This window comes from Dryobates pubescens, chromosome 12 (genome assembly GCF_014839835.1).
Source record: "Dryobates pubescens isolate bDryPub1 chromosome 12, bDryPub1.pri, whole genome shotgun sequence".
NCBI classification, from domain to species: domain Eukaryota; kingdom Metazoa; phylum Chordata; class Aves; order Piciformes; family Picidae; genus Dryobates; species Dryobates pubescens.
The window spans coordinates 21,284,144-21,311,837 of NC_071623.1; the positions used below are offsets into that span (position 1 = coordinate 21,284,144).

Sequence of the window (27,694 nt, forward strand, 5' to 3'; positions counted from 1 at the left end):
GTGATTATTTCCATTGAAACAAAGTAACATTTTGGTAGCAATTATTCACACCTGTTTTAAGTCAAACTACTAATGGTAAGAGATGTGAAACTGACAGCCCTGGAAATGCTATCTTCTGCCTCAGTGGGAGCAGCAGTCACCTTTGCATGCTGCTCCAGGACCACACACAAGTTCCCAGGGTAGACTCTGGGGGGGGCGGCTTTGTCCAAGATGATGCTCATGGCAGACCTCCCCCCTGGGTCACACAGGTGGTTGACACTGGCAATTCACCCTGTAGACCTTCTTGGAAAGTCCTTGTTTAACTGACTGACACAGATGGTTCCTGCAAACATTTGCATCAGCTTTGGAGTCCCTTAAAATAATCAAATCATGGAAGTCCCCTAAAAGAATCAAACTGTAAAACAGTTTTATGGGTTAAACTATTACTGTGGTACGGAAAGAAACTAAGGGGAAGCGACATGCTATGAAGAGTATCACAAAGAATAAACCTGCTGAATAATTTTGGTGCCTTTTGGCTCTGGGGAGGACATTATTTTGAAAGGAGAGCAGAATCTGACCTGCAGACCTCCTACTTCCCCTGCTTGTGCCACTGTGGGATCAGTCATACAAGATTTTAGTGAAGGGCAATATATCTAGCTAGACCTGTCATTTACAAACCCTAGGGCAACCCAGGAGAGAGATATATAGAAACATCCCAAGACAGAGTTTCATCAATTATACACAGGCATCATTGTCAGTTGGTTGGCATAGGCATTGCTTTGCCAGTATGACCACCTGAGCATCAGGTCCTTTTCCTACAGGATTGCCAAAAGCAAGTAACATTCAGCATCTGCTCACAGTCCTGAGAACCTGATACTGAAGTCTTACAATACTGGGTGTGTGCATCTTGCATAAAGCATCTCACACATTTTTTTCCTAGCAAATTCTTCTTCCTATCAAACTGCAAGAATTACTACCTTACAAAAAGATAAAACTAGTCCTAGTGCATCCTGCTCTTTCTTAGGCCTTGTTCTGTAAGCACATGCTTAGCCTAAAAGTGCAAATGCATCTTATTGGGTCTTATTGGGTGAAGTTCAGCAGAAGATTTTATGTGGCTGTTTAGCAAATGTTAGTGTTAACCGTAGAACTGGTGCTTTTTAGCTCAAGTTTTTATTATTAATCAGGATCAAAAAATCTCCAAATACTTTTCATATTTACTGTTGTTAAGGTTTATCTCTGATGTGTCTTCCTGAATCTTTTCTAATTGCCATCCCACACATCCCACAGCTGATGAGCTGGGAGACTGCTCCCAGGGATGACACCAGCATATCCAGGCTCAAACCTGCTAAGGCAGAGTCAGGCACAGTTGGAATGTTACATGGAGAAGCAGCAATTTAGATTAACCTGTGGCTGTGAGAATGCATTAGTAGAACTGAACATGGTTAATAGCATCTTGGCATTTGAGTCAGGCTTTTCTTTCTCCATTCCAAGTTTGATAAGGGATGTCACAGTGAAAAGTCCCAAGCATGATTCCCTTAATGGCTCACAAGCAAAACCCTTTTCTGCATGATATTCTCTAAGTCAATGTTATGTGCATTCCCACGTGAGCACTAACTGAGCTACAAGCATTTACCTTACCAGAATGGGTGATGGAACAAGAGAAAATGGCAAAAGAGAAATAAAACACTTCCTGACTCTTAAAAACAGGAGATGAAGGGCAGGATGGGACACAAGCAGCAGAGAAACCATCCGTTCACTGAGGGGCTTTCCTAATAATATCACCTGCTGACACAAGCACCACAATGTCATACTGGCAATAACATTATCTTTTTCTTCTGAATGCTTCCTATTTCATTGTTCTAGTTTCTCACAGATTCTAAATGGTGAAAGTAATGTAGGAAGAAGAAAAAGTATGAAGTTAGCATCCTTATTTCTCCTAGCTGTTAATGCTCCAGTGTGTTTGGGGAGCACAACTTTCATTCTGGTAAGCCTAGAAGGGAGAAAGCCTCCTCTGGAAACAATCTTTCTTCCTTTCTGTTATGCTGTCAGGAGCTCCTGTTCCTTAGGATTGAAGCATCTCCCCATTTTATTGACCAGAAGGATGAGTCCCTTACGTAGAGGGATAATGGGAGGATACTTTTAAACTTAAAGATCTTTCTGCGTTAATTTAACTGTCTCAAATTTGGGCCAAAGTGATTCAGGCTTCTGTATAAAGTTTTGATCTCTCTTTTATTTGAGGAAAGACAACGTTTATGTCATAAAACTTCCCTGTAATTGAAGGGGGTTTTTAATGGCAGAGTGAAAGCCTCGCAGTCAAGAAGTGACAGATGACACCCCAGAACTTCCCATATCAGCAATAAAGACCAGTGGGGGTGCCTAGGGAAGGATCTTTGTCCCAAGAATACACCAAGGTTTTCTGTCTCCTGCTTATGACCCAATAGGAACTTTTGCAATGATTTAAAATTTATACTTAATTTTGACTGAAAATGAAGCAAGTTGATCCCGAGACAGGCAAGCCCATACCATGTAATTTGGATCAGAGGCAGTGTGAATGCTATTGTTACATTTTGCTTACTAGCACCTTGGCTACAGTGAATTATTTTTTGTTGGCTGAGTACATTTAGTGAGCTGAATCTCTGTCTGCTCAGTCATTACTACCTACAGGAGATAAGTCTGAGGCATGGGAGGGAAATTCACCTGCACTGCTCCTAGCATAAATCAAAATATCACCAGGACTTCTTCAATATAAATCAAGCTGTCCAGAGCACTTTAGGGTCAGCTGACAGCACACCTGCAGCTCCTGCTCCAGCAGCATGCTCTTACCTACAGAGGGGCTGGAGAGGGAAATAAAGTAGCTATATTAATTCTGTGGCATCTGCAGAATCCTCCTTATCCCACAGTTGTTGGGTCAGATTTACTGCTCCTTTCAAATATCCTGGAACCAAAGGAGATGGGTTTTTTTCTGCCCACCACTTACTGGCACAGGGTATCCATAATGCTCCTACCAGATCAGAAGATCAAAAGCCTGAATGCTACAATTAGTGCTGGAGGTTGTTACGATATGAACCCGAGTACCTAAAATGCCACAGAAAATACTAGGTGTGGGTGATGTTATCTGCATTAATCTAGGCATGTAATGAGCACAGTATAATGGCACACAGTGTGTATTTTTTAAGTCTCCAAACCAGCAAGCACTTATACCAGATGGCAGTTTTTCAGCAACTTCCATTCCCTTCTCCACCCCATACTCCCAACTATTTCAAGTAATTGGCTTCTCCTCTAGGGATCAGCCACAGCAGATTCATGTTAAATGACTAATTTTCCATGCTTAGCCTCCCCTCAATCCTCCTTTTAATTTTAAGCTGTGCAGGGAAAGAAATGGTCCAAAAGCTCTGAATGTTTGTGTGTGTTTGTTTTCTGCAGCTCTCTAGAATGGCCTCAAAATCATCTGGGCTTCTAGGTCATGAGGTATATCCCAGTGCTTTTTGGCTTCACTTCTGCTGTTTCTTAAACTCTCCCCTCCAAGGTGCTTGTCAAGCTCTGACTTGAAAAGTTCAAGTCATGTTGAATCTGAAGCTTCCCTGGGAGCAGATTCTCCTGCCTATTTGATCTGAGAATCAGCGTTGCCCCTGCTCTTAAAACCAAACTCATTTCACTTCAGTTGGCATCTGTTATTTCTTGTCTTATCATTTTTAACTAATGAAAACAGTCCCTCCTCTTCCTTTTCATAGTTGTCTTTCATGTAGTTGTAAAGCACAGTCATGCTGTCCCCTTGGCTTCTTTTTTTGCCCTAAATTATATGTATCTATTTAATTCCTTTAATCTTTCCTTATAGGTAGTTCCTCCCAGACCTTTAATCACTGCAGTTGCCCTTCTCTGTAATCTCTCTCATTCACTGATATACAGCCAGTAGCACAGTGGCCAGAACTAAAACCATTGCTCTCCCTGGAATCTGAGGACTGGGAAAATAGGATTGAGTGCTCCCTCATCTCTAGATGTGACCCCTCTGTTTCTGTGCTTCTAGATAGCCTCTCCCTCCTTATCATGCACCAAGTACCCAAATTTCACTTTGAGGAAGGCAAAACGTGTTGCATCATAACTGCACATTGATGCATTTCACACAGCTGGTCCACAGGTATGACAACTGTACAAAAGACAAACCACTGAAAGGTATTTTTGCAGTGGAAGCTTTAACGCAGTCTCCACTCCTACTCACACATTTTTCAACAGCCACACAGGACCAAGGAGAAGACTGTCCCACTGGTATAGAGAATACTTCTAAAGCCATCTTAGGATGCTTCACGCAAAGTATAGGAGGAGACAAGTACCCTCTGCCTGGTGCTGTGCCCCCTGACTCTAGGTACTAGCAGCAAGCTGACACACACAGCAGGTGAGCACCAGAGTGAGCCCAGTGTTAGCTTTGTACCTCAAAAAAAAAGTCCTAGCAAAGCTGAGCCAGCCTAACTAAACAGAGTAAGTGAGGGAGGGCATGAACACAGGCTGCTTTTTCCTCGAGGAAATGAAGATATTGTGGAGAAATGTGACCGGGGTGGTGGCACTCATGAAGTGCTACATCAGTCACACAGTTGGGTGCATTGTAGTGCTGGCCACTGAGATTGCATCCATACCAGTAGGAAGAGTCAGCTGAATCTCATTTTACCACCCATCCTTCTGGGACTTTGCCAACTCTGAGCTCCTCCTTTGGCTGTTGGCTTGATTCATTCCTTCACCCAGAAAAACCCTAGAAGGATCTACAAAACTGAGGTTAACACTGGATGCAAATTCACAGTTTAGCCTCTCCTGAAGATTGTCCTTTCCTGTTTGCACCCTGCTCCCTGCCCATTGCTGCCACCAGTTGATAGTTTCTGAGTGATGAAGAATGTGAAATGGAAAAAGGGAGCTGCTTCCATATGTAGGTCCATGTCCTGGTAACAGGCTGACTATGTAAGCAAACCATTCCCCACATCCTCAAAACAGGAGTAATTTCTACCTTCTAAAATATTGTGAGTGACAAGTGCATGGATTGGTCTGACAATTTGAAAAGAAAAAGGCTCATCTTCTGCTGAGGAAGAACAAGACAGGCTTTTGACATTGCAATCATCTGGTGGTCCTAAAGAGGATGAGGAATCCTCAGGAATTTTTTCAGTGGCAAATTCAGGTCACATGTAATTAGATGCCCAAGTTAAAAATATTGAACAGATATGTGTTATTTCATCTTGCCTCAAAACCCCTCTGCTTTGCATATACCTGTCTGTAGCCAGTTTCACAGCTTCCAGAGTGAATAACCCCATGTCAGTTAACAGAGATCAAAGACAAGATCCCTACAGGGGTTTAGGCACTTCTCCCTCCCTGAAACGGAGAGAAGTTAGACACCATACACCTGTGTAGTCCTATCCACATTTCCCTGCTGGCCACCTCATGTCTCATTTTTGGTGTCATCATACATGCATTTTACAAGCAGGGATGAAATACTGATATTTCATTGTGTCTGAGAGATTGCTGCAGGAATTAAGAAGACTCTTAAATGTGGCTGCTGATTTTCTCTGTGCAATGTTCCATTAGTTCAGCAGTCCAAAAAAAAAATTAATATATCACTACAGTGATTTTTTTTTTTCAGATCAGTCAGTAGAATCACCCATGATGGTAACTGCTATGCAATAAATATTTGCAGAGCAATTCAGCTTGATCCCACCAATTTCATTCACAGGCATTGCCCCACTGATTCATCACTGAAAGAAGCAAGGCACGCTTATGCCAGTATAAACCTCTCTAAGAGGATCTCAATACAGGTATGACATGAATTCAGGTGCAAGAGGCAGGAGATGACCCATTGAATAACGCCACATTAAGCCCAGATGCTCCACGCAATTAAGTGCATGTGTAATTGTACTCCCCAAAGAGATTCCTATTGCAGCACTAACAATGAGGTTGGGCACATTTCTAAGTGGCAAAAGCAGGGTCTGTGGCCAGTTCTCTCAGGTTGTGCTCATATGATACATATGCCAGCTCTACTAAGGTCTGCCTTTTTTTCTTTGGGGTTTTTTTTTCCTCCTTGATCAATTGTTTTGTTACCTGCCCTGTGCAAGCTTTCTCCTGTTACACACAAATCACACCCTTGCAAAGAAAGAAGTGCCCATTGCCGCCTCCTTGGCCAGGAAATATTTACCTGTGCAGTGGGAACTCATATTTTGTTCAGGATCTAATTCAGCCTTTGCGATTTAGGCTGTTTAAAATTCATCCCCAAACTGTTACTCCCTCTCTCATATTTCCGAATCTTTAGCTTAACTGTATTAGGTAAAACACTCGGTGCTTTGTGGTCGAGTAAACCTGCACGACAGAGGCAAGGCATGGTAGATAGAGATTCACTTGTGGTTTGTTTACGGCTGTAATAAATTGATGTTAAAATACAAATGTAAGCAGTACAGGATGTGAATTGGTAAAGTTACAATTCCCGCTTCAAAAGGATTCCTGCACAAAAGGCTGACTGCCCGAGCGCAAGCTTAGCGCTAGGCATGCTAAAAAGTCTGACTATGTGAGAAGCAGCATCAGTTTTAAATACCCTGCATCGTTCCTTTACTTTGCCTCATCACCGATATCCCCGCAAGCTGCTAAATAGCTCCCATTCTTCCAAAGTACCTGCACAAGATATAGTAAAGACAGAGCAAATACCTATGAGAGTTCCTCTTTGTCATGTAAAATTAAAATTATCAGGAAATTGAATTAGCTAAACAAACAGCGGGGAAATAAAGAAAACCAAAGAAAAGCAACAACCGACCTGTAGCTAAGGTTAACGGGCACGTAAAATACATAGCTCGAGTTGCATCAAAATATCCTCACCGCGGTATTTTCTGTCTACCCTCTCCTACTTAACTCCTTAACTTACCTGGCAAAAGCTTGGCTTCTGTGCAGTTAAATAATAATAATAATAATATTGGCACCTTTAGTCTACATTAACGTCCTTTATCTCAACACTGATAACGCTACTAAATTATAGAAAACTATAACCATGTAGTATTTTCTGCTAAATCGTAGCATTTTATACCTTTACGACTATCCACCTGTATAATAGAAGGGGTTTGTTTTGCACTTATCATAAAGTGTTGTTGTGGTTTCGACCCAGCCAGCAGCTGAGTTCCAAAAACAGTCGCTCACACAAGACGGAGACAGGAGTTCAGATTAAGACGAGATTAAAAGTGGCGAGTGAAATTCAGACCAACATTTTCGTGAATTTAAATACAAAACAATCCCTCTCTCCTGACTTAAAAAACAAGCAAACAAACAAACACTTTCCACATTTTTAGGCGATATATGTAGATTCATGGAAATCGGTAAAATAACTTATTACTACAATGCCCGTAAAAAAGTTATCGGCCACTAATATACCCCAGTTAGCTTTTAAACTGTAGTTTGTAACACTCATTTGCCTATTTTTTTGCTCTCTTAAAACAGAAGGAAACCTCTCTTTGGGATAATTTCATACAAGAAAAAAGGAGCCGTGTACGAGACGGCATTGAGGGGGTGAACTCCAGAGAAACTCAGTGTGAAATAGTTTTCTGTACCGAACTCGCCTGCTTAAACCAGGGACATGTTGCTAAGAGCGGTGGGAGGGCTGGTCCGCGCTCCTCTGCCCGGTTAGCGATCCCACCGCAGCGCCTTGGGAGGAGGGGAAGCACAGATAACCTAGTCTGTGTCCATGGCAGAGGAGGAGGAGGGGAGACAAGGGTCATGCGAAGATGAAGCCGTAACCCCCCAGTTTGGAGGACAGGCGAGACGCCGCGGGGCAGCCCCAGGCGCAGATGAGCAGCCCGGGATGGGCAGCCCCGGGCCCGGCACCGCCTTACCGGCCTCCCCGGCCCGCAAAGGGCAGAAGCGGGCAGCCGGAGCTTTGCAAGCCACCGTAGAGGTGAAAGGGCTCGTGAACTGCAGTGGTGGGGTGAAAGGAAACTTGTACTTGGCACTTCTACCGTGAATTTGCTGGCAGGCGGCTGCGCCGCTTCTCGAACTTAGTTTGTGCTGCGGGGATCTCGGCGCAAGGAGCTCGGCCCCGCAGGGCACCCGGCGCATCCCTCTTCCCGGCATCAGGCTCCAGGAAGCCAAAAGCTGATTTCTCTCACCCAGGGAACTCAGCCTGCCCTCACTTTAATTGCGTGTAAACCCGGCAGCGTAAATAGCAGGAGCATGCTCTCTGCTCCCGCACCCGCAGGTCTCAAGACTGCCAAAACCGCGTTTCCGCAGCTCCAGAGCACTTCCAAAGCGGACGTCAGCAAAACTGAGGGTCTTCTCTTCCCTGCCGTCGCCCCTTTCTGTGCGCCCCGGCGCAGCGGAAAGCCGGCGACGGCTCGGGGTGGGTACCACGGCCTCCTGGCCAGCCGTGGAGTACGACGCCTCTCCGGGCAGAGTCCCAGAGGATGCGGCAGGTCGCGTACCCCGCGGCACAGCAACGCCCGTGGGCTTCTGTGGGGACTCACGGTCAGCAACAGACCTACCCTGAGGTCACCCCCCTGGCGCAGCCGCCTCCGTTCACTGCTGCTGAGTCGACGGCGGGCGGCGGGCCCCCTCTGCCGGCCCGCCGCAGAGCTGCACCGAGAGCCACCCCCGGGGCCATCGCCGTCTTGCGCAAGGCCTGGCTGCGTGCAGCAGCCCCGGCCAGCTCGCCGCAGCCCCTTTCGGAGCACGGCTCCCCGCGGCATAAAGCGGCCCCGGTGGTGTCCCCTTTGCCGCCACGCCCACCTTACACATGCACTCCCGCTCACCCACCCGCCCACTCCGTCGCAGCTGTTGTCGGTCCCCGTCAAAGCCTGCCGGTACCCGGGGGAGCGAGGTCGGCCGCCGCGGCTGCTGAGCTGGCGGGGGCGGTGGCGGCGGCGCGGAGGTGGCCATGAGGAGGGTCGAGTCGGCCGTGTCGGCGGGAACGCGGCAGGGAGAGGAGACACGAACAGACGAAGGGTGTGAAGTTTCCTGAAGGGAACCCCAAGGCTGTTGCCAAGACCGCGAGGGGGGATGGGCGGGAGCTCCGCCGCGACGGCGGCTGCGGGTCGGGATCGCCCCGTTCCCAGTGTGGGTTACGCCAACGGCGACACTATGACATTCGCTACACGCGCGCACACACACACAAGATAAGGAAAAAGAAAGCCATAAAACCCGAAAACCCAACCACAACCCAGCCCAAAGGGGCAGCCGTGCCTCCACCCAGCATCCCGGCTACCGGCCGCGAGCTCAGGCCGCCTGACGGGGCAGGCACCGGCTGCCCACTTGCCCGTGAGGCGCTGCCCGCTCGCCGGCCCGACCCTGTCCCCGATGTGCTGCCGGCAGGCCCGGCTGGTGGCGAGGCTATACTGAGATGGGTAATGTCCCCGGCTGGGCACGGCGGCCACCCAAATATGTCGGGACAGCGATGGGCGCCGCTCGGAGCCGCGTCCTTGTCCGCGGCATCCGGGAGCAACGAGCGGACAGGGGACGCCAGCCTGGCGGCTGTTGCCTCGGGGACCGCCTATCCAGATGTACCCCTTATAGGAGGAGGAAGAGTCCCAGAGCAAATGTCGCCGGGAGGTCGCCCGAGGGTTCACTGGGTTGCCCGGCACCGTGGGCGGCCAGCAATAGTTGTATGCCGGGGCGGCGTCTGCAGTGCTGCGGGCACCTTGCGGGCACCAGCCGCTCCACTGGGGCGAGTGGTCTGTAAGCCAAGGGCAAGCAGTGCCGGGAGTCATGCAACTGCGGCTGCCCTTACCACCCTTCGGCAAACCGCAAGCGCGGGCCCCGCCACCAGCGCCTTTGCGGTGGGCTCGGGGAGCGGCATTCCGCGGCCCTCCCGTGGGTGCGCGGTTGCGGTGTCCGCGGTGTCCCGCCGACCCGGCGCTCACCCCCGCGCCCCACGGTAGCGGCGGCTGCGGGCGCGCCAATTCCAGGAGCCCCTGGCCTGCGGCCGCGCCCTGGAAGCTCCCGGAAAGGGACGTGATTGGCCGGCGCCCTCCCCGTATGCAAAGCAGCCGGGGGAATGACATTCCTCCGCACTCCGCCCGCCGCAGCCAACTCGCTCCCGGCCACCTCCATTCATCCCGGTGGCGGCGGCGCGCGCGGGGCGGCGCGGCGCCGGGCGGGCGGCGCGGACCTCAGCCTAGCCAGTGCGGCGGGGCGCGGAGCAGGGTACGGCCCAGCAGAGCCCCGGCGCCGTGGGCGGCCGGCCGGCAGGCAGGAAGCCTCTGCGTTTCCCCGCGTCTCACGTGAAGACCTGAGAGCTCTCCGCTGTTGGAAATGCCCTTTCTCTGAGCCGTCGTCTGGGCTGGAGCTGTCACTTCTGACTCTGGCTGACAACTTTGGGGCTTTGAGCCGCCCTAGTTCTTTCCGTCTCTCTCCGCAGGGGTCAGCGACTCCTCCACCCCCGCTCACCGCCACCTCCTCTTTTGCGGAAGGAAAGCTTTCACTCGTTCAAAAGTAGTGGGTTTTGGGGTTGTTGGCTTTTTTGGGGGCTTGGGTTTAGTGATTTTTTTTGTGTGGTTTTTTTTGTGTTTTTTGGTTTTGGTTTGGGGTTTTTTTAGTCTGTATTATTGCTGTGTGGTTGCTATTCAGTGTGTGCGTGTGGGGGCTCTCCGCGCAGGCTGGCAGTACCCATCCTGCTGGCTGGAGGCGGCCGAGAGAAAAGCCATGTTTCCGAAAGCAGACTTCCACCTGCTGCGGTTAAAATATTGTTAAGCAGCCGGTTCCTGTGGCCGAGTTAGGGGAAGACTGCCTCAGATACTGAGGAGAAAAAAAAAAAAAAAGAAGAAGAAGAAGAAGAGAGAGAGAATTGGCAATGACTGCCGAAATTGTTGCAGACTCTTGGTGGTTTGACTGCTGAGGAGGACGTGAGAGAGAGAGAGCGCTGTTGCACACACAAAACCACAGAGAGAACCCACAATTTAACCAACATCCCCAAACCTAAGTTTTCAGCTGTGGACCTTTTAGCCTCAGAGCTTGCGATCGGCTGCGACCTTTCTTTTTAAATTGATGAAAGATATTATACCAAAGACAAGCACAAAGACAGATTTAAAGCTTGAATGCTGTGCACCGAGCTTTTCTTTTTGCGTTTTTTTTTCTCTTTGCGCAAGAATGATTGAAAGGTCATGACACGAGTACTCTTAGAGCAACTCAAACCAAACTACTGAAGCTGATTTTCAAGGCTGCTTAGGGGGAAAAAAAATCTCACAGACAACATTAATGGATTCCTGTTGTGTTTAAATTCTCTACAGATTATATTGTAAATATTTTATGAAGTAGAGTATACGTGTGTGTGCGGGCGTGTGTGTATGTGAATATGTATATAAAGTTGTAGCCAGCTGACCTTTGATCAGAAAGTCTAGCTCGTGTACTGCCTTCTCTGAAGACTGACCCCGAATTTCCCTCTCTTAAAGAGCGTGTGTTTTTTTGCCTATGGAAGAGGTTGGTGTATTTTGTTTTCTCTTGGGACTATAAAGAAGTCACCTGGAAGAAACTAATACGCAACTGACTCTCTGGGAAGCCCAGGCTTTGCATGTGTTGCTGATCGCGTCTTGTATTTGACTTGCCTATTTTTTTACCACGGTGCTTGGGAGTTTGGAAGGATAACTTTTTGCGTCACGGCGGCAAACTAGATGCACAGGTGTCTCGGTAAAGCCCCGCACGGACGACCCTTTCATTTGTCGGATTAACGTGATCTGTTCCGCCGCGCCAGGAAGCCAAGAGTTAAGTCTCGGCGTGCTAGCTATCTCAGCCGCCTTCAGCAAAAAATTAACTTTGGGGACTGGCGTAGAAACAAGTTTCCCCCGGGTCCTCAGCCTGTATCCGTTTATGTTGGTCCCCAGAGAGCAGATCGCTGAAGAGTTACGCTCGTTTCGCTGTTTTGTAAAAACTCTGTGGAGGTCTTTCACTCAAAAGGCTTGTTGTGATGCGTATCCCCGTAGATACCAGCACCAGCCGCCGCTTCACGCCGCCCTCCACCACGCTGAGCCCGGGGAAGATGACCGAGCCGCTGCCGCTGCCCGGCGCCGACCACAGCGGCGCCTTGCCGGGGAAGCTGCGCAGCGCCGACCGCAGCATGGTGGAGGTCCTGGCGGACCACCCCGGGGAGCTGGTGCGCACCGACAGCCCCAACTTCCTCTGCTCCGTGCTGCCCACCCACTGGCGCTGCAACAAGACACTGCCCATCGCCTTCAAGGTACGTCTGGTAGCTACTGAAAATCGCGCTTCTGGGGGCAGGGGCGGCGGGGAGGGATAAGTAGGTTGCGCGCCCCGCGGTTGTGGGGGACACAAGCCTCCGACACCGGGCTCGGATCCGCACCCGGACTGAGACCCGGACCGTCCAGTCTTGTCCTGGCTGGGAGGCCACGTCGGGGCCGGCAGTAGGTTGCAGCCGACCCTGCACCTCCTTCCTTCCCTCCTTCCTTCCCTCCTTCCTTCCCTCCTTCCTTCCCTCCTTCCTTCCCTCCTTCCTTCCCTCCTTCCTTCCCCCCTTCCTTCCCACCTTCCTTTCGCGGTCGCGAGTGGCAAGTCTCGACAGCGTGGGAAGGCGCGGGGTGACCGGGAACACCGTGGGTCTCGCCCGGGCTCCGGGCAAGAGCGAGCAGAGGTGGCAACTGGGGCATGCTGTGGGCTGGGCAGTATCCCTCCAGTCGCTGCCTCCGTCTTCTACCCATTCATAACTCTGGTAGTGAGGCGCGGCTTAGCGCAAGGGAAAAAAGCTTAAAAATAATAATAACAATAATAAAATAATAATAAAAGGAAAAAGGAGGTGTTAGGCTTCCCTGGGGACCAGTTGCAGGCGCAGCCCCTTGCAGACGGGTGCAGGCGTCCCGCCACTGAAGGAAAGAGCCCCGGGCCGACCCAGAACCTCCCGCAGCGGCGGTGGGTCCCTCCGCAGGCAGCCCCGCGGCGCAGCGCCCGGCGGCACCGGCCGGCCCCCCGCTTCTGAAGACCTGAGCTTCACCTCACCAGGCTGTAAGGCACTCTTCGGGGGAAAAAAAAAAAAAAAAAAGGCAAAACAACCCCCAAACTCAGCCACATTTCCTTTCTTGGGCTGTATTTTATTATAGTCAGCTTCGGGGCCTAGCCTGGGCAGACTGCGGCCGCTTGGGCTCATGTTTGCAGAGCCCGGCAGAAGGCTGCGCCCTTAGGCGGCCTGCTTTCCCGTTACCCGGGTTCAGGCAAAATTCATCCCCTCCTTTGACTTGGCTCAATCGCTGACTTTCTGAACGTACAGGTTTTCATGCTACTGATGTAGGTACGCTTCCGAACAGGGAAAGGTAAAGGTAATTATTCTCGTTATTCTTTTCAACGAGGCGGGAGCCCCTGGGGTTAGATTTAGGATCGGGATTTGTGAAGTTCGTGCTTTCTTTTGCGGTCTCTGCTAAACACCGACAGCCTCACTACAATTATTTTTTTTTTTTAAGATTGTCAGACACAAATCTTTCCATGACTTTTGAGGGGAGGAGAAACAAGGGAGAAGGGGATCCGTTTATCTCCCAGACATTTGGGAAATCTTGCTGAGGAGGCGACTTCAGGGAAAAGTTTTATTATGTCTGGAGAGTCTTCTTGGTTTACGCATATATGAGTCGGGGCAAAAGGGAGGAACTAATCAGCAGGGTCAGTTCCTAAATTCACACATTTAGATTAATGACTTTACTGTCACCCACGCACTAGGCAACTGCTGCTAATTACTCGGGAAGCTCTCCTGGAAGGCAGAGTTACTGTGTGGAACAGGCGTGAGAACCCACTCCGCCCTGCCGGATAAGCAAAACCTCCACACGCGGTCGAGGTTTTCCTAGGGGTCCTCTAAGGCCGGAGGCCACCGCGGAGACTCCCCGCCGTGCCACGCGTGGCCGTGCCTAGTGCCGGCCATCTCTCTGCGGGGAATGGGAAGGAGGGGGACCAGCGGTGGCTCTTCCCGCTCCTGCTCAGCATACCGAGCCGCCGGACGAAAGCGGTGCTGACGCTTGGCCCCGGCTCGCCTCGGTACCGAATTGCCGGGAGCCGCAGGGTCCGGCAGACACCCCAGTCGTCCCCCTCTTCTCTCCGGGCAGGGGGGCATCTGGCGGCAGGTTGGTTGTGTGAAAATTGCCTAACTCCGGAGGCTGCTTTCGAGAGAGATGAACCGCTGCTCTCGTTCTTCGTCCTCTCTCGCCCACAGCTGCTGCAGCCCTCCGTTTTAGCTAGCGAGCCCGCTCCCAACTTCTGCAAACATAAGAGGGTCAAGTTCTGCAAACACGTTACTCCAAAATAAGTGTTTGTAACCATGAGATGGTTTAACCCAGAAATATGCAAGAGGGGAAACAATATCTAAACAAACAAAACCCCAAACAACAAAAATCCAAACACAACCCCCACCCCCCAAAAAAAAAATCCCCCAACAAACCCCACAAAACAACAACAACAAAAATACCACAACCAACCAACAACAACAACAACAAAAACCAGGAGAGGGTTTCCTTGTGATATCCTGAACTTTTGTGCTCAGAGGCACCTGCTTGCTGGGACTCCCGGTGCGTCTCATCTTCTCCTCAAACCCTCCTGCCGTGGGACTGCTGAGAAATGAGTTTTGAAATCGTTTGCCACCTCTAAACCAATTGCATTGGTTTTATACTGAGTATTGGTCTTTGCAAAGGTACTTTAAAAGACTGAATTTTTGTGATCATTTGAACCAAGAACCAGAAAAATTCAGTTAGCATCATTCCTATCCTGCCAGTTACCTTGCTTGCACCTGTCAGAAAAGACATGAGATTTATCAAGTATTTGCTAATAACCATTGCATTGTAAAGAGTTTTCTCTTCATGTTTCCTTGAAAAAAAACATCATAATGTTTGATCTTAAGGATTTTATTTCAAACTAAAATTATCATTTCCATTCCTCTTTTTTCTCCTCTAAAATAAAGATCCTGAAAAACTTAGAAAATAATTAATGTAAGATGCCAAACACTGTTAGAATGAATCAAATTCTTAATTTAAAAGGCCAGTTTTGTTTGTTTGATGCCACAGAAGTAGGTAATTTAGATACCCAGCAGTGTTGCAACTCTGATACTCTTCTGGCTTCTTTGGAAATACGTATGTTTAAGAGCTGAAGAGTACAACAAAGAACTAAATAACTCCAGTCAGCAAGTCTCAGCTTATCTGTTTAGTCTTTTTTCTAATGTAAATGTTTGTATTTCTGTTTCTGTTGTCTCTGACTTTTAACTCTAGTTTCTTTTTGTGGGCTGTGTAATTTTTATACTTGCTTCTAATATTCTGGTGTGTGAGTGTCTTGTTGCTGAGGATGCCTTCAGGGTGATTTGAAAACAATGAATTAGAATGTTTGTCCTGCAAGAGACAACTGACCCTGGATTCACAGAGGTTTTTCATTCCTTAAAATGCGAGTGTCTGTTTCCCTAAATGAACATACAAACATTTGCATTGCAGGGGGATGATGATGATGATGATGCCCTAATTTCCCCCTTTCCCTTTCTTGTGCCTTTGATATATGTGCATGCTCTAAGGGTGTATGGTAACTATTTAAGAGCCAGGTGAGCACGTTGGGTTCACAGTTGCTGATCTTGTGAGCCAGCGTGCCCCATGACACAATGCTGTGTAAGAAGACCTCCTAGCTTAAACTTTTCAAGCAGGGACTAATTTATGCCAAGGTCAGGGAAATTTGAAAAGTTGAGCGTTGCACAGGCCACAGAAATGCACTATGGCATGTAGAGGAGAATAAAATAAAGGCAATAACTTGGGCCACAGAAGAATATGAATATGAAAGTTGAACTAGATATGTATAGAAGGAATTTTGACACAGTGATTGTAGCTTTGCATGTAGAAGTGAAAATAAGGTTTATTGGTGACAAATGAGAGAGCAATGAAGTGAGAAACACAGCTTCCTGTACCTGGGACTGGAGTCCTCTCTCATATTATGGAAGGTAGCTGAGGCTGGAGAAATAAGTGTCAAAGTCAGATCAAGTAAAAGTGCTGATGATCCTGTTTGGAAAGAACCAGTGTGATTAGAAGCTAATAGAAGCAAGACTGGGCCGTGCCCAGTTTCAGACAATTATAACTTCATGGACATAAGCTGGAAAATGCTAAGAGGAAGGAAAAGTATCGAGCTGCAACTCAGAGGACTTGATGCAGGACTACTTCCTCTTAGAATGTATAAAAGAGGAAATTAACCTAGCTAGAATTATATTTTTAATTTTTTTTTCTAATGCTAGTAGTCCTGAGACTGTAGTCTGTAGACTTAATTAGAGGAACAGCAACAGGATCTAAAAAAAAAAAGTACAATAGGGGGCCTAATTCAAGCTCTTGCTTTTGCCAGAGTAAATCAAGAGACACAGCAGATATCCAATTGATTGTAGCAGGGTAAAATTGTTTTGAGAATTTTGTCCTGCTCAAGAAGATAAGACAAAAATTTCATTGTTTAACCAGTGAGAACATTGTAGACACAAGATATAAAATTTGTTAGACATGTATGTACCTCTGAGCATCAAAAATGCAGCAAATCCTGTGTTCCTAAATATTAGTTTGATAAATGCTGGCACCAAGGAGCTGCAGCGCAGACATTTTGGATCAGGTGGAAGGCTTTGTCTGAGCGATTGCAGATTTAATTAGTTCAGATCACGATTTCCATCCATCAGGTTGAGGGTGAGGTCTTAAGTCAACAAGTTGCTTTCATGCTTCTCAAGGAAAAAAATAAATTGTTCAGTAAGTTGTGATTAAACATTCAATTGAGGCCTATGTTTCCGTGGGTTTACTCTAAATGTATACCGGGGCAGGTCTCTTCTGAGCAGCAGAAGGAGAAGACAAGGAACTGATGCAGCTGTTGCCACAAGATGATAACTTTGGTTTTGTTTTCTCTTGAATTTTACATTCCCAGGATTGTGCTGACTCCACCATAGCTTAAAAATAATGCTACTGATGTAATTCAGACCACAATGAGTTCCCATTACTTGAATTTATTTACTGACAATTACAGAAGTATATTTTGGAAAGCTCCTTCCAAGCATTTTTCAGGTCAGAGCACACATTATGCCGTGTATTTCAGAGGTGCATGGATGTGAAAACTTTTCTGTAGTTCCGACAGCTAGGAATGGAAGTGACTCCTGTTTTCCCCAAACAACTTTTTAGTCTATGTAGATTTTTACTGTTACTGCTTTTTTCCCCCCTATTCTCTCATGTTACTAATCAAAAATCACGTAAGGAAGCTGAAATTTTTGCTCCTTGATTTCATAGGTGGTGGCCTTGGGAGATGTGCCTGATGGGACGCTGGTAACAGTGATGGCTGGAAACGATGAAAACTACTCTGCAGAGCTCAGAAATGCCACAGCTGCCATGAAAAACCAAGTAGCAAGGTTCAACGACCTCCGATTTGTGGGTAGAAGTGGAAGAGGTATGTGTTCTCAACTACAATTCAGTCATGTTCACCGGTTACATCAAGTTCTGATTATGTGGGGGGAATTTGAAGACGATGTCTTTGGAGTATTCCGCAGCAGGGAGTGCTACAAGATCTGGCATAGGCCAATTCCAAAGGCACAGAATTAGCTAGATGGCTTTTTAAATTTGTTTTGTTTTACCCTGGAGTGTGTTGCTTCAATTTTAAACGATACAATAAATCACAGCAATAAAATAAATCATTTAGATTAGCATGTTACATTTACCCTGGAAGTCGTCTCGCCAAATTTAGAACAGCACAATATTACCCACATTTAAGTTTAAATACCATATTTTCCGTGTTGAATGAGAGTTTTCAGCTTGTCTAAGGTCTCGTGATGGTCTCAGGGCTCCCAGGCACTCTCTGCAAAAATCTGTCTCTGTAACAGCAACTCAACCTAAAATTGCAAGTGTTTCCTGCATAGATGTAAACATTTTCTGGGTTTATCATGTCTTGATGAAGGCACAGGGCACTTTTTCTGGGTTATCTTTCTCTGAAATAGATGTAGAACAATGCACAATAGTCCTGTTATTTCATGTGGTCTGGCAAAGTGTATAGGATAGATCAGAACTGAAGAGATGAGCTTAATATCTGATTTGCTGCACCCTTGTGATAACCAGCAATTACCAGTATGGAAATAAAAAGGCCTTATGAGCATAAAGAGCAAATAAGAGTTGAAGTTGACATAAACTCAGAGAAAAGATCAGTCTCTCTCTTTTAAGGTCAAGAATGAAAAACTGTCTCACCATCCATGTGACTTCATATGCTGTTTACTTACATGTTTTTCATTCACATCTTTAAGTAAAACTGGAATGTGACATTATTGTGTTCCAAACACAGCAGTGCTATTTAGGGATGTTTTGGTGTTAAAACACTCACAAATGAAAATGATAATGTCTACTGCACATAAGTAGGTTTCTGCATCTTACCTTTTTGAGCAATTCATGTAATGGTGTCTCTCTGAACCAGATTGAGTACTCAGGGCATCACTATTCCTCCTCAGCATTTTCCTCTCCCTCTCTCCCATGTGAGCATCTGAGCACATCTTGATGTGTGGTTGCATGAGTGGTTCTCAAAAACATGAATGGAGTTATGAGCACGCTTCAGGAGAGTTACAAAGGTGACCCACTTCTGTCCACTCTGTCTCAAAATGCTTTGTTCCAAAAGGGAGATGGGTCAGCCTTCAGACTGAGGAAGTTATCCTGATTATACACAACAGCCTGTATTTACCTTTGAAGTGAAATGCATCTGTAGATATTCTTCCAGTATAAATACAGTCAGCAATTGTGGAAGAGCATGGCCCTGTTGAAACACAAGTGCCAACAGTCAGAATATTTAAAGAATAAAATACCAATCCAGTCCCTCTGTATCCTGCAGCATTTTTAGTTGAGGATATGGAGCGAGATATCTTTTAAATTGTGGTGTTTGGGCTGTCTTCAAAATGCACCCGGTGGAAAACACCCACAGCTGAGAACGTAGCTTTGTAATGCTAGCAAAGGATAATAATAGGGTAATGCAGAGAAAATTATATCCATTTACTGAAAACATGAGAGATGCTGTAATGTCTAAAAGTATCAGTCATTAAACATGTTCATTTGTTATATTAAAGGTACCACCTTTTCAGTAAATGGAATTTGCATTATGATTCAGAGATGACTGTTTAGGCGATTCAAATGAATAGCTGGCAAAGTGGCGGAGAAGCTAATAAAAACAAACCTGTAGTTCAGTTCCTGGCCATAGTGATGAAGCTAGAAATCATAACAGTGGACTGTGTGAGATTCAAGGTCAAAATCCAGCAGCTGAGAGAGAACAGTTCCTACTCATATAGAAAATGTGACGAGGAGTGTCATTGAGTTCCTTACCCTGCTATCAGCATTGCTAGTAGCCAGTCACTTGTGCACAGACATAAGCATTGTATGTTGTACAATAATCATGTGTTTGGGATCCTTTAAGTGATGGAGTGATTTGGGAACGCTGTGTGCTATTAGTCAGACTTCAAGGTTAAATCTCATCACCTTCATTGGCTGCCCATCTTTGGAGCAAATGACTAATGTATGCTTTTGTTTACTCCTTGAACAGGGGATTGTTTTCCAAAGGTGGGGAGTGTTTGCATTTGGTTCGGGATTTCTGAGGTGTTGTTCTGCTGAATTTGTGTAAAGCCTAAAGCATAAGGTAGCTGCTTCAAAAAGCATTGCTTCCTTTGATACTTGGGTAGAGGAAAATTAACTGAAACTTTGTTTGCTGTGTAATATTTGAGTTTGAGTAAGTTGAGTTGCCACCAGTGATAATGCGTTGCCAGGAGTATTACGTGAACAGTGATTGAAAGTTCACATTGGTTATGGTCAGAGTGTATATTCTTTGTGTACTTCAGGTGATTTAAAATCCCTGCTGGAGAATAGGGAATGGCTTTGGCTGGTGGCAGATCCCAATGCATCAGTTATCATGCAGGTGCAACCATCCCCATTAAAACCGATGACAAGCCACCACTCTCTCCTTTCTAAGAGAGCCAGAAATTGTCATTCATGATGTTCTTAATAAATACTTTCTTTTTACCCCCCTGTGGGCTTTAAGTACAATCTAGCAAGACAGTCTGACAGCTGTCTTGAACTTAAGACTATTGTCCAGATTTTCCTCTCAGAGAATAAGTGGCTCTGCACTGATGAGAGAATTACAGCAGTTCCCCCTGTTGTGTGATCTGACCCTGGCTGTCGGTCAGAGCAGGCGCACGAACCAAATATTGGCCAAGACTTAAAGAACTAAACTACATTTCAGCATTTGTTTTGTATTTAACAGTTGCCCCATGTTGCTCTGCCTGTGCCTGTTGCTCAGAATTGCAAAAAAAAAGTTACAGCAACCCACTTGATTTCCTTGACACCTAGAATGGGAGCTGAGAATATTGCAGGTCACCCAAAACATCAAGATGTTGTATAAAAGCAATTTGGCTTGCTTTCCCAAATGAAACAGATTTACATTGGAATTGGCTGGACTCCAGGGTTACTATTCCTCACCCTAATTTGAGAATGCTGCTGGGAAAACCTGCCTGTCTAGCTTGTAAGCCCAAGTAAGTAATTTCTGAAAGAAAAAATGTCGTTTAAAACCTGAGCCAATCACAGCCCCCCTTTCCTCCTCCCCCCCCCCCCCCCCCCCTTTGCCTGATTACCTGGTCAAAAAAGAATAATCTTTATTTTTCTCTCTTTGTTCATAAACTCTTCAAACTTTAAAATGCTACTACTGCAAAGTGCCCTCTTTTCTTAATATATAGTGAACTGGCTTAGGTTGCTATGATGAAATAAATCTGATGCAAAGAGCTTGACGCCATCGAAGTTCATTGGAGAAAATGAAAAATAAATAGTTATTTTGGAGAGGAAAAGCTTCATGGCTCAGTAAGCATTACATATTTTCCTCATGGAATCATTAATCCCAGTAACTATCTTCTTTGTAGAATATAACATCTAAAAAACCCCAACAAATAAACATGTTTTCCAGATGAAAATACTTATTAATAGGTTATCATAATAGTAGCTAATGGGGAAGTGTCTTGGCTTGCTGCAGAAGATCTCGGTCTAAAGTTGGGAGCTGGAGCTTTGTGAGAACTGTGTTTTGGAAGGGACTGAAAATGAAGCCTATATGTGTATCTTTCCTGCTGGCTATTTGGTTTAGTGCAATAGAGAAGTTTTGTGACAGTTTTCAATTTCCACAGAGCCAAAGAAGTACTCCTTTTTCACAGGTGTAGCTGGTAAGAGAGCACAAGAGATATTGCCAAGCATAATCAGAAGTTTCTGCCATCAGGGATCTTTCTTGATATAATTTTGGGGAAGAAGAAAAGAATAATTTAAAGACAGAATCTCTAAAATACTGAAACCCCAGAAATTACTGTCCTGAATTCTGAGTCTTCTTGAGTCAGAATTTTGCTCTTTCTGTGGGACTTCAGCTTGTAGTTGCTTTATTTGAGCATCTTGGTAAAATTTGGGGTTTTTTGGTTTTTTACTTAAATTATAAAAATATGTGCAAAACAGAGGAGGATGCTATTCAACAGGATCATAAAATCAGTGTTAAGCAGCCGGCTGGGTCCTGATCCAAGCCATTGGAATGCTTCAGGGGATGCGGTATCAGATACTGGAGTAACAATGAGTCGTGCGTGCCAGATGGGATGAAAATAGAATAAATTCAGCAGCAATCAGAACTGGGGGAAGAAGAAAAAAAAAAGAGTCAATTGATAGAGTTTAAAAACAACCAGTTATTTATACTTTGGATTGAGAAGTACGTGGGGTTAGCAGGACACCGCAGCCAGCGAGAGGGCAGGTTGGCTGTAAAGACGCGGGCAGCTCCCTTGAGCCATCCTGCAGCCCTGCCGTTGTGCCAGGCATGGGCAAGGCTAGCATGGCCTTTGAGGTGGGAAAGCTAGGCATCACCCAGGGCCGCTGCTGCCAGTTCTGCTGCCTATGGAGAGTGGCTAAAGAAAGGAATGGTGTTGCTGGTCCACACCCCCACTGTCTGTTAGAGGTTGGTTTACCACAGGATTTTTTTCCCTCCAGTCTGTTACGAATGATGAATTTTTCTCTGAAAGACAGAGGCCAGAAGTGGTAATTTCATTTTTAAGTGATTTAGGGTTGCTTAGTTGTGTTGTTAATTTTAATTGAGATTTCTGTGTAAACTGAGTAGCTGTGGAAGAATTCTGGGCGCAGGTTTCCCGCACTGGTACAAGAGGAGCCAATGCCTATTTCAAGCCAAGGCATTGCATTGATCAGTAAGTCCAGCCCTTTGAGGACTATGGCTGCCTCGGTCCTGGCCCTTGGCAGGAGCATAGGGGCAGAGCATAGGGGCAGGAGGAGGGGAGAGGAGAAGACTTTCTCATTACGCCTGAGCTGCCTGAGCCGTCTTCAGCACACACTCGCTACGTGCAGCCGGGTTTGCATGAATCGTTGATTGTGTAAGAAAGTATATGTACGATGCAGCTCTGCGCAGGGCTTTGGCTCAGAAAACATCATGTGGTCCGTGAGGCTGAGCATGACTGCGACTGGATTTGCCAGCTCCCAAACACTCTCTGCTGGGTTACTTAAAATTTCGTCTGGGCAAAAAAACCCTCTTGATCAGAAAGTGTCAACAGGAGAAAAATAATGGCAGAGCGATTTGGAGAACTTCCTGTCTCCGGGAGCATTACTGCTGTAAACAGTGGCCATGCCAAGTGCTGAACCACTGCCCTCAGTCCAATAACAATAAATCTATTTTTTGGTTCTGCAGAGCTCTGCTTGTACGTTTTTCAAACTTGGGCTGAAGATGAGGATGAGGCAGATGCTATCCTCTGAGCATTTTATTTTTGTCTTCTTTTTTTCCCCACTATGATAAAAGGAGTTTGGCTTACCAGGATACTGCTTAGAGAAAACAAAGTACCTCTCTAGATGAAGAGGTTACATAGTTTCAAGAGATCTGTTTGCTTTTCAGCTTTCTTTTTATTTTTCTTTCTTCTTCTTCTTCTTCTTTTTTTTTGTTTTCTTTTTGCTTTTTATTTTAGTGTGGCCTCCTTAAGAGGCTGCTTGAGTTCTAGTTAAAAAATATTTATGTTTGTGTGTACCCATGTACCTGTATTACAACCCAAATAATAGCTGCTAGTTTGCTCTAAAAATAAAAGCATTCTGAGAAACAAATTATGATTGTCTTCAGGGTTGGCTAGTGAACTTCAGCTGACTATTTTATGGCATATAGTCCTTGTCAGTTCACTCAGGATCAGCAGAAGGGAGGATGCTGTAAATCACAGCTGCTTTTGGGAAAGTCTTTTCCAGCACAGTCATGTGCATAAACCTTCATTGGTCTGAATCAGTATCTGCTGCCCTCTAAAAACTAGCATTAGTAAAAATTAGACTTTTTTTTTTTCTATAATGCTGTGTGACTTTCCATCTCTTTTGCTCCCATTCTATTTCTCCCCTGTTTTCCTCATCATATTATTTCAACACAGTTTTCTCAGCCTCTTGAAACTTACCTTATTCCCTTCATATCTGTCCTGTATCAATCTCTGTCTCTTGTCCTCCTTTGTCTATTGATGCTCCTGTGCACCCCCTTTAAGAGCTGCTGCCTCTCAGAACAAGTTGGGATTCCTATGTAAGCCTTTTTCTCAGGAGCAGGTTTTGGCTCAAAGTGAACTGTTGAAAACTATCCTGAGTCCCTTCTGCACTTTCCTACTGGTCCCCCCGAGGATGTGGAGCTACCTGCAGTATGGTGTGGGGAGTGAGCAGGCAGTACATGGGGGAGAGGGTGTAGGTTCTGGAGACCAAGGTGAGGAGGAGTGAAGCAGCTGCTTTGAAGGCTTGATATTATAAGAGCTCTTCAGTGAGGCAGTGCTTGGAGCAGTGTGTATGTACATCAGGTCCCTGAAGTTTAGGAAGAAAATGAGGGAGACACTTTGGCATGATTGCAAAGTTTCTGCAGGCTAGACTTTATGCACTACAAGTCTGACAAAGTTGCATCCATATCTGAGGCCACAGAGGTTATGCTACATTTGAAAGTTCTCTCTGGTGAAACTTGACAGGTTCCAAGTTTGTAATGGCAGTGTTATCTCCCCCATCACTGACTGCATGGATATCCATCGAGTGACCCTAGACCTCTTCCAAGCTTTGAAATCAATGTGCATTGCATTAGTATAATGACAGTACAGAGGAGTCCTTCCTCTAAGAAAATGAACTCAAAGTAAACAGTCCCAGTGCACACTCCCATGTTCAGCTAGCTTCTCAACAAATGACTTGTCAGGTTGTCTTTTGGTGTTCACCTGCTTTAGGCCACTGCAGCCGGAAGTCTCTCACTTGCTAAAATGGCCTGATCATAAAAGTGCTCCTTGCCTTTCATATTCAGAGCAGTGAACTCAGTTCTTCTGTGAGCTCCCCCCTTCCTCGTTCCCTGTACCTGATCCCTCTGCCTGCAGCCATGCTGAGAGGTCATCATCTTCATCACTTTGTAGGGCAAGGAGCATATTTCTTCCCAGCTCCTGCATCATGCCAGAGCACTGAGGTATTCCAGCATGTGGATAGACAAGTAGCCAGACTTGGGCAGGTCCCAAGTGAAGGTAATGATGGGAAAAGCAAGAAGGACTGAGACAAAATCCAGCTCTCAAAGAGCCTTTCCTAGGTTCACAGAACAAATGCACCATGAAATGAAGGTGCTTCAGAATAGGATCTGCCAAAACCACAACACCCATTACATTGAGGTTTTGCTGTTCTGACAATTAGGTAGATGATGAGAATAGGGCTTCAAGGGGTGAAGAAACCATGGATGCAAACACAAAAGCAGCCCTTGGAGAAGAGAGTGAAACAAGGTGCTCCCCACACCACAAATGCTGCAGCTACCAGCCCTGAGAGCTTTGTGTGCACCATCCCTCTGCCCAAAGCACCTCTTCTTCCAGAAGACCTCCAACTGTTGGGGCTGCTAACCTTGAAGACTCTGCCACCCCACCACAGTGATCTGGTCATGGTACCCTTGGGGATAAGTACAGTGTACATTTGAGGCTCATCCTGCAAAGCAGGGACCTCCCCTAGGGAAGTGCCCTAATGCTTAAAGCAGGAGCAGAGGCCACCATGAGAGGCTGGCAGTGGATGAGTCCTGAGCAGCAGTTCTCAAACCAAATCTCCTCGAGAAGAAGGGGAAGAGGAGGGCTTTGAGATGTGGGTTGGGGACAGCTGACCATGTTGAGATGCTTCTTCATGGAGTCCAAGCTTGCGGCCTTGAGAGCACGAGGCAGTTTAGCAGTGGAAGCCCCCACAGACATTCACCATGGCTACTGCTAGGTACCTCTTGGATGGGGGTTTAGGAGGGATAAGGGGTGTAATTTTGGGCTTAAGCATTTAAGTCAAACCTGAATCCCACTTCAGGCAGCTAAATCCTCTTGTGAATCTGGGCCTCAACCTTTTCATGTCTCTCTCATCACCTATAAAGAGGGTGATAATTTCTACCTCAAAAAGCTTATTAATGGTTTGAAATTATAGCTGGGTTAAGGATTGTTATTAGGCTTAAAGATCCCAAAGCATTTTCTGTGAGAAGGTGGTAGCTTTGAATTTAAGTAATTTTATTCTGAACTGTCTTTTTCATCTGGTGTTCCTGTTGCTGTTTTTCCCTTTCTCTGAACCATTCAGCAGTGACACAGCAGTCTGCTGAATGATCATTTTTTCATTCTGCCTTGCAGCTGGATGCACTTTGTGAAGGCTAAGTCATTTCTGAACACTTGTTCACAAACAGCGGAAGCTCTGCTATAGAGAAGCACTTAATTCAAAACTAAAATACTATTGCACAAAGGGGGAAAAAAAAGTCAGATTTCCTTGATACGTTGTGGGTCACAGCTTGAAAGCAGAGGTTTGGGTTTTAAGGTATCCTATTCATAGGAGCATTAGATTTTTCCATTAGAGTTATCTTCGGGGTGGGGGGAGGAAATTGCACCTTCTCCAAATTTATGTCCAAACATTAGTGACATGTACACTTGTACAAATTGCATGTACACTTGTACAAATTGCATGTACACTTTGCAAGTCTTAAAAATATTTTAACATTAAGCATTGCATTGTGAGACTCAGACTGTAATTTCCTTGTGCTGCCACTCTGCCGCAGAGGCTGGGCACCCCATAGCATCTCATTCTTCCTGTGCTGTAATTATTGTCTCCACCCAAGTTCATAAGAATTTTATAGTGGTTACTGCAGCAACTCCACTTATAGTTAGAGGCTGCTTTGCTTTTCCATTAAAAGGTCTTCCCCTCCCATCCCAGCCTTTCAGTGCTTTAATCCATTTAAAAAACTTCTCTGCAGGCCTCCCACTCCAAAAATTCAGTTAAAACATGTCACTTGTGTTGTCTTTCAGAAACAATTCTCTGAACATTTTTGTCATGTGGTGTCATTGTTTTAACTCTGGTGCACATGCACACACACACACATATATATATGTACAACCCCATCACAAAACTTGTAAGTTGGTATTTACATAGGACTTAGACCTAAGAATGCTGAAGTACAAACGATGCTCCTACCATTGCTTGAAATAGTCTCTCTTGTGAAATTAGACAACAATATATAGGTGGATTCCTGTTGGTTTGTGTGTTTGTGGAATGTTGATGTTGGCATACAAAAGTGACTAACATCTATGTTAACTACTGGGTGTCACCCTAAGCTGACTATTGTAGGACAGTCTGTCTTCAGAGACCTCCTTCTTGCCACCTCTGTCCCAAATATCTTGACCCTATGTGTTTTCTCAGTTTGTTCATTTACGTTTTCCCATAAGCTACGAGTTACCCTCCTACATGTCTTCTGCTGCAGCTCCCTTCCCAATAAATGGCCATGACTATTTAGTGCTTGCAGCTGCCATCTCCACCTGCTCAACTGCCACCAGCTTTGTTTCTCTAAACAGAATAAACCATGCTTTTGTGCCATCTCTGCTGAAGCACATCCACAGGAAAAATGACACAAAGGTGGTAGAAAGTAGTAACCTGAGGGAAGGAAGCCACAGGAATCTGAATGACGTCTTGCATCTAACATTTGAGACATGAACATTTCAAACAAGTGCATTTCAGACCCGAGTTTCTCAAGCCGAGAAGGGCCACCAGGTGCCTCGCAGGCAAACAGTGGAGCAGCAGCGGCTGCACTTTCACACACATTGTCAGGCTGTCAGGGAAGGGATTAGCACGGAGGCCCCTGCAAGGCTGGAGCAGGCGGTGGATGGTGTCATCATGACAGCACATGGGACTGGGAAGTGAAACTGCTCATCAGCACAGAAGTGAAACTGGCTGCACACGAACTCTTGTCAAATTAAAATGTAAACAACTGGCCAAAAAGGAGAAAATTTGTGACTGTCTTTGTGAGCTGAGTTCCACCCTTGTAATGCCTGAGAATGTGAGGGATCCCTGTTTGTGCAAGGGAGAATCACTCTTCTGAAGGCATCAGATCAAATACTAAAGGTGTTAGTTGCTGCAAGAATGGATAAAAACCAGGATTCAAGCAAATATGTGATTTTTGCATTGACAATGACATGTTTTGGGGATGCTGGCATTTTTTTTTTTGTTTATTCCAGCAGGAAGATGGGGGGGCGGGGGGGTGTTGTTTCCCCCTCACCCCCCTCTTTCTGAGGAAAGGGATTTGAATGTTGGTACCACTGTGGCACAGAAAAGGAGGAGAAAGTGACTTTAGGACCTGTTACCTGTATGGGCATTCTCCAGTGCAAAGGGAAATGTGTAGTGCAGGGGACAGCCTGGCACAGCTGATGACAAGGGACATGCACAAAACATTGCTGTGCATCATCAATACATGTCTGTTGGAATAGCTGCCGAGGACCTGAGTTAGCTTTATCTTAACA

The 27,694-nt window shown here is 46.0% G+C and overlaps 1 protein-coding gene across 2 annotated transcripts in view; it reads left to right on the forward strand.

The window, feature by feature from the left end:
• The window catches only part of RUNX1 (RUNX family transcription factor 1), a 176,664-nt gene that overhangs the window by 90,410 nt on the left and 58,560 nt on the right, over positions 1-27,694 (forward strand). For both annotated transcript variants that reach the window (XM_054166042.1, XM_009905734.2), the window contains exons 2-3: positions 11,895-12,148; positions 17,178-17,334. In XM_054166042.1, the coding sequence (XP_054022017.1) occupies positions 11,895-12,148; positions 17,178-17,334 (411 nt within the window). The remainder of the gene's footprint in view (positions 1-11,894; positions 12,149-17,177; positions 17,335-27,694) is intronic.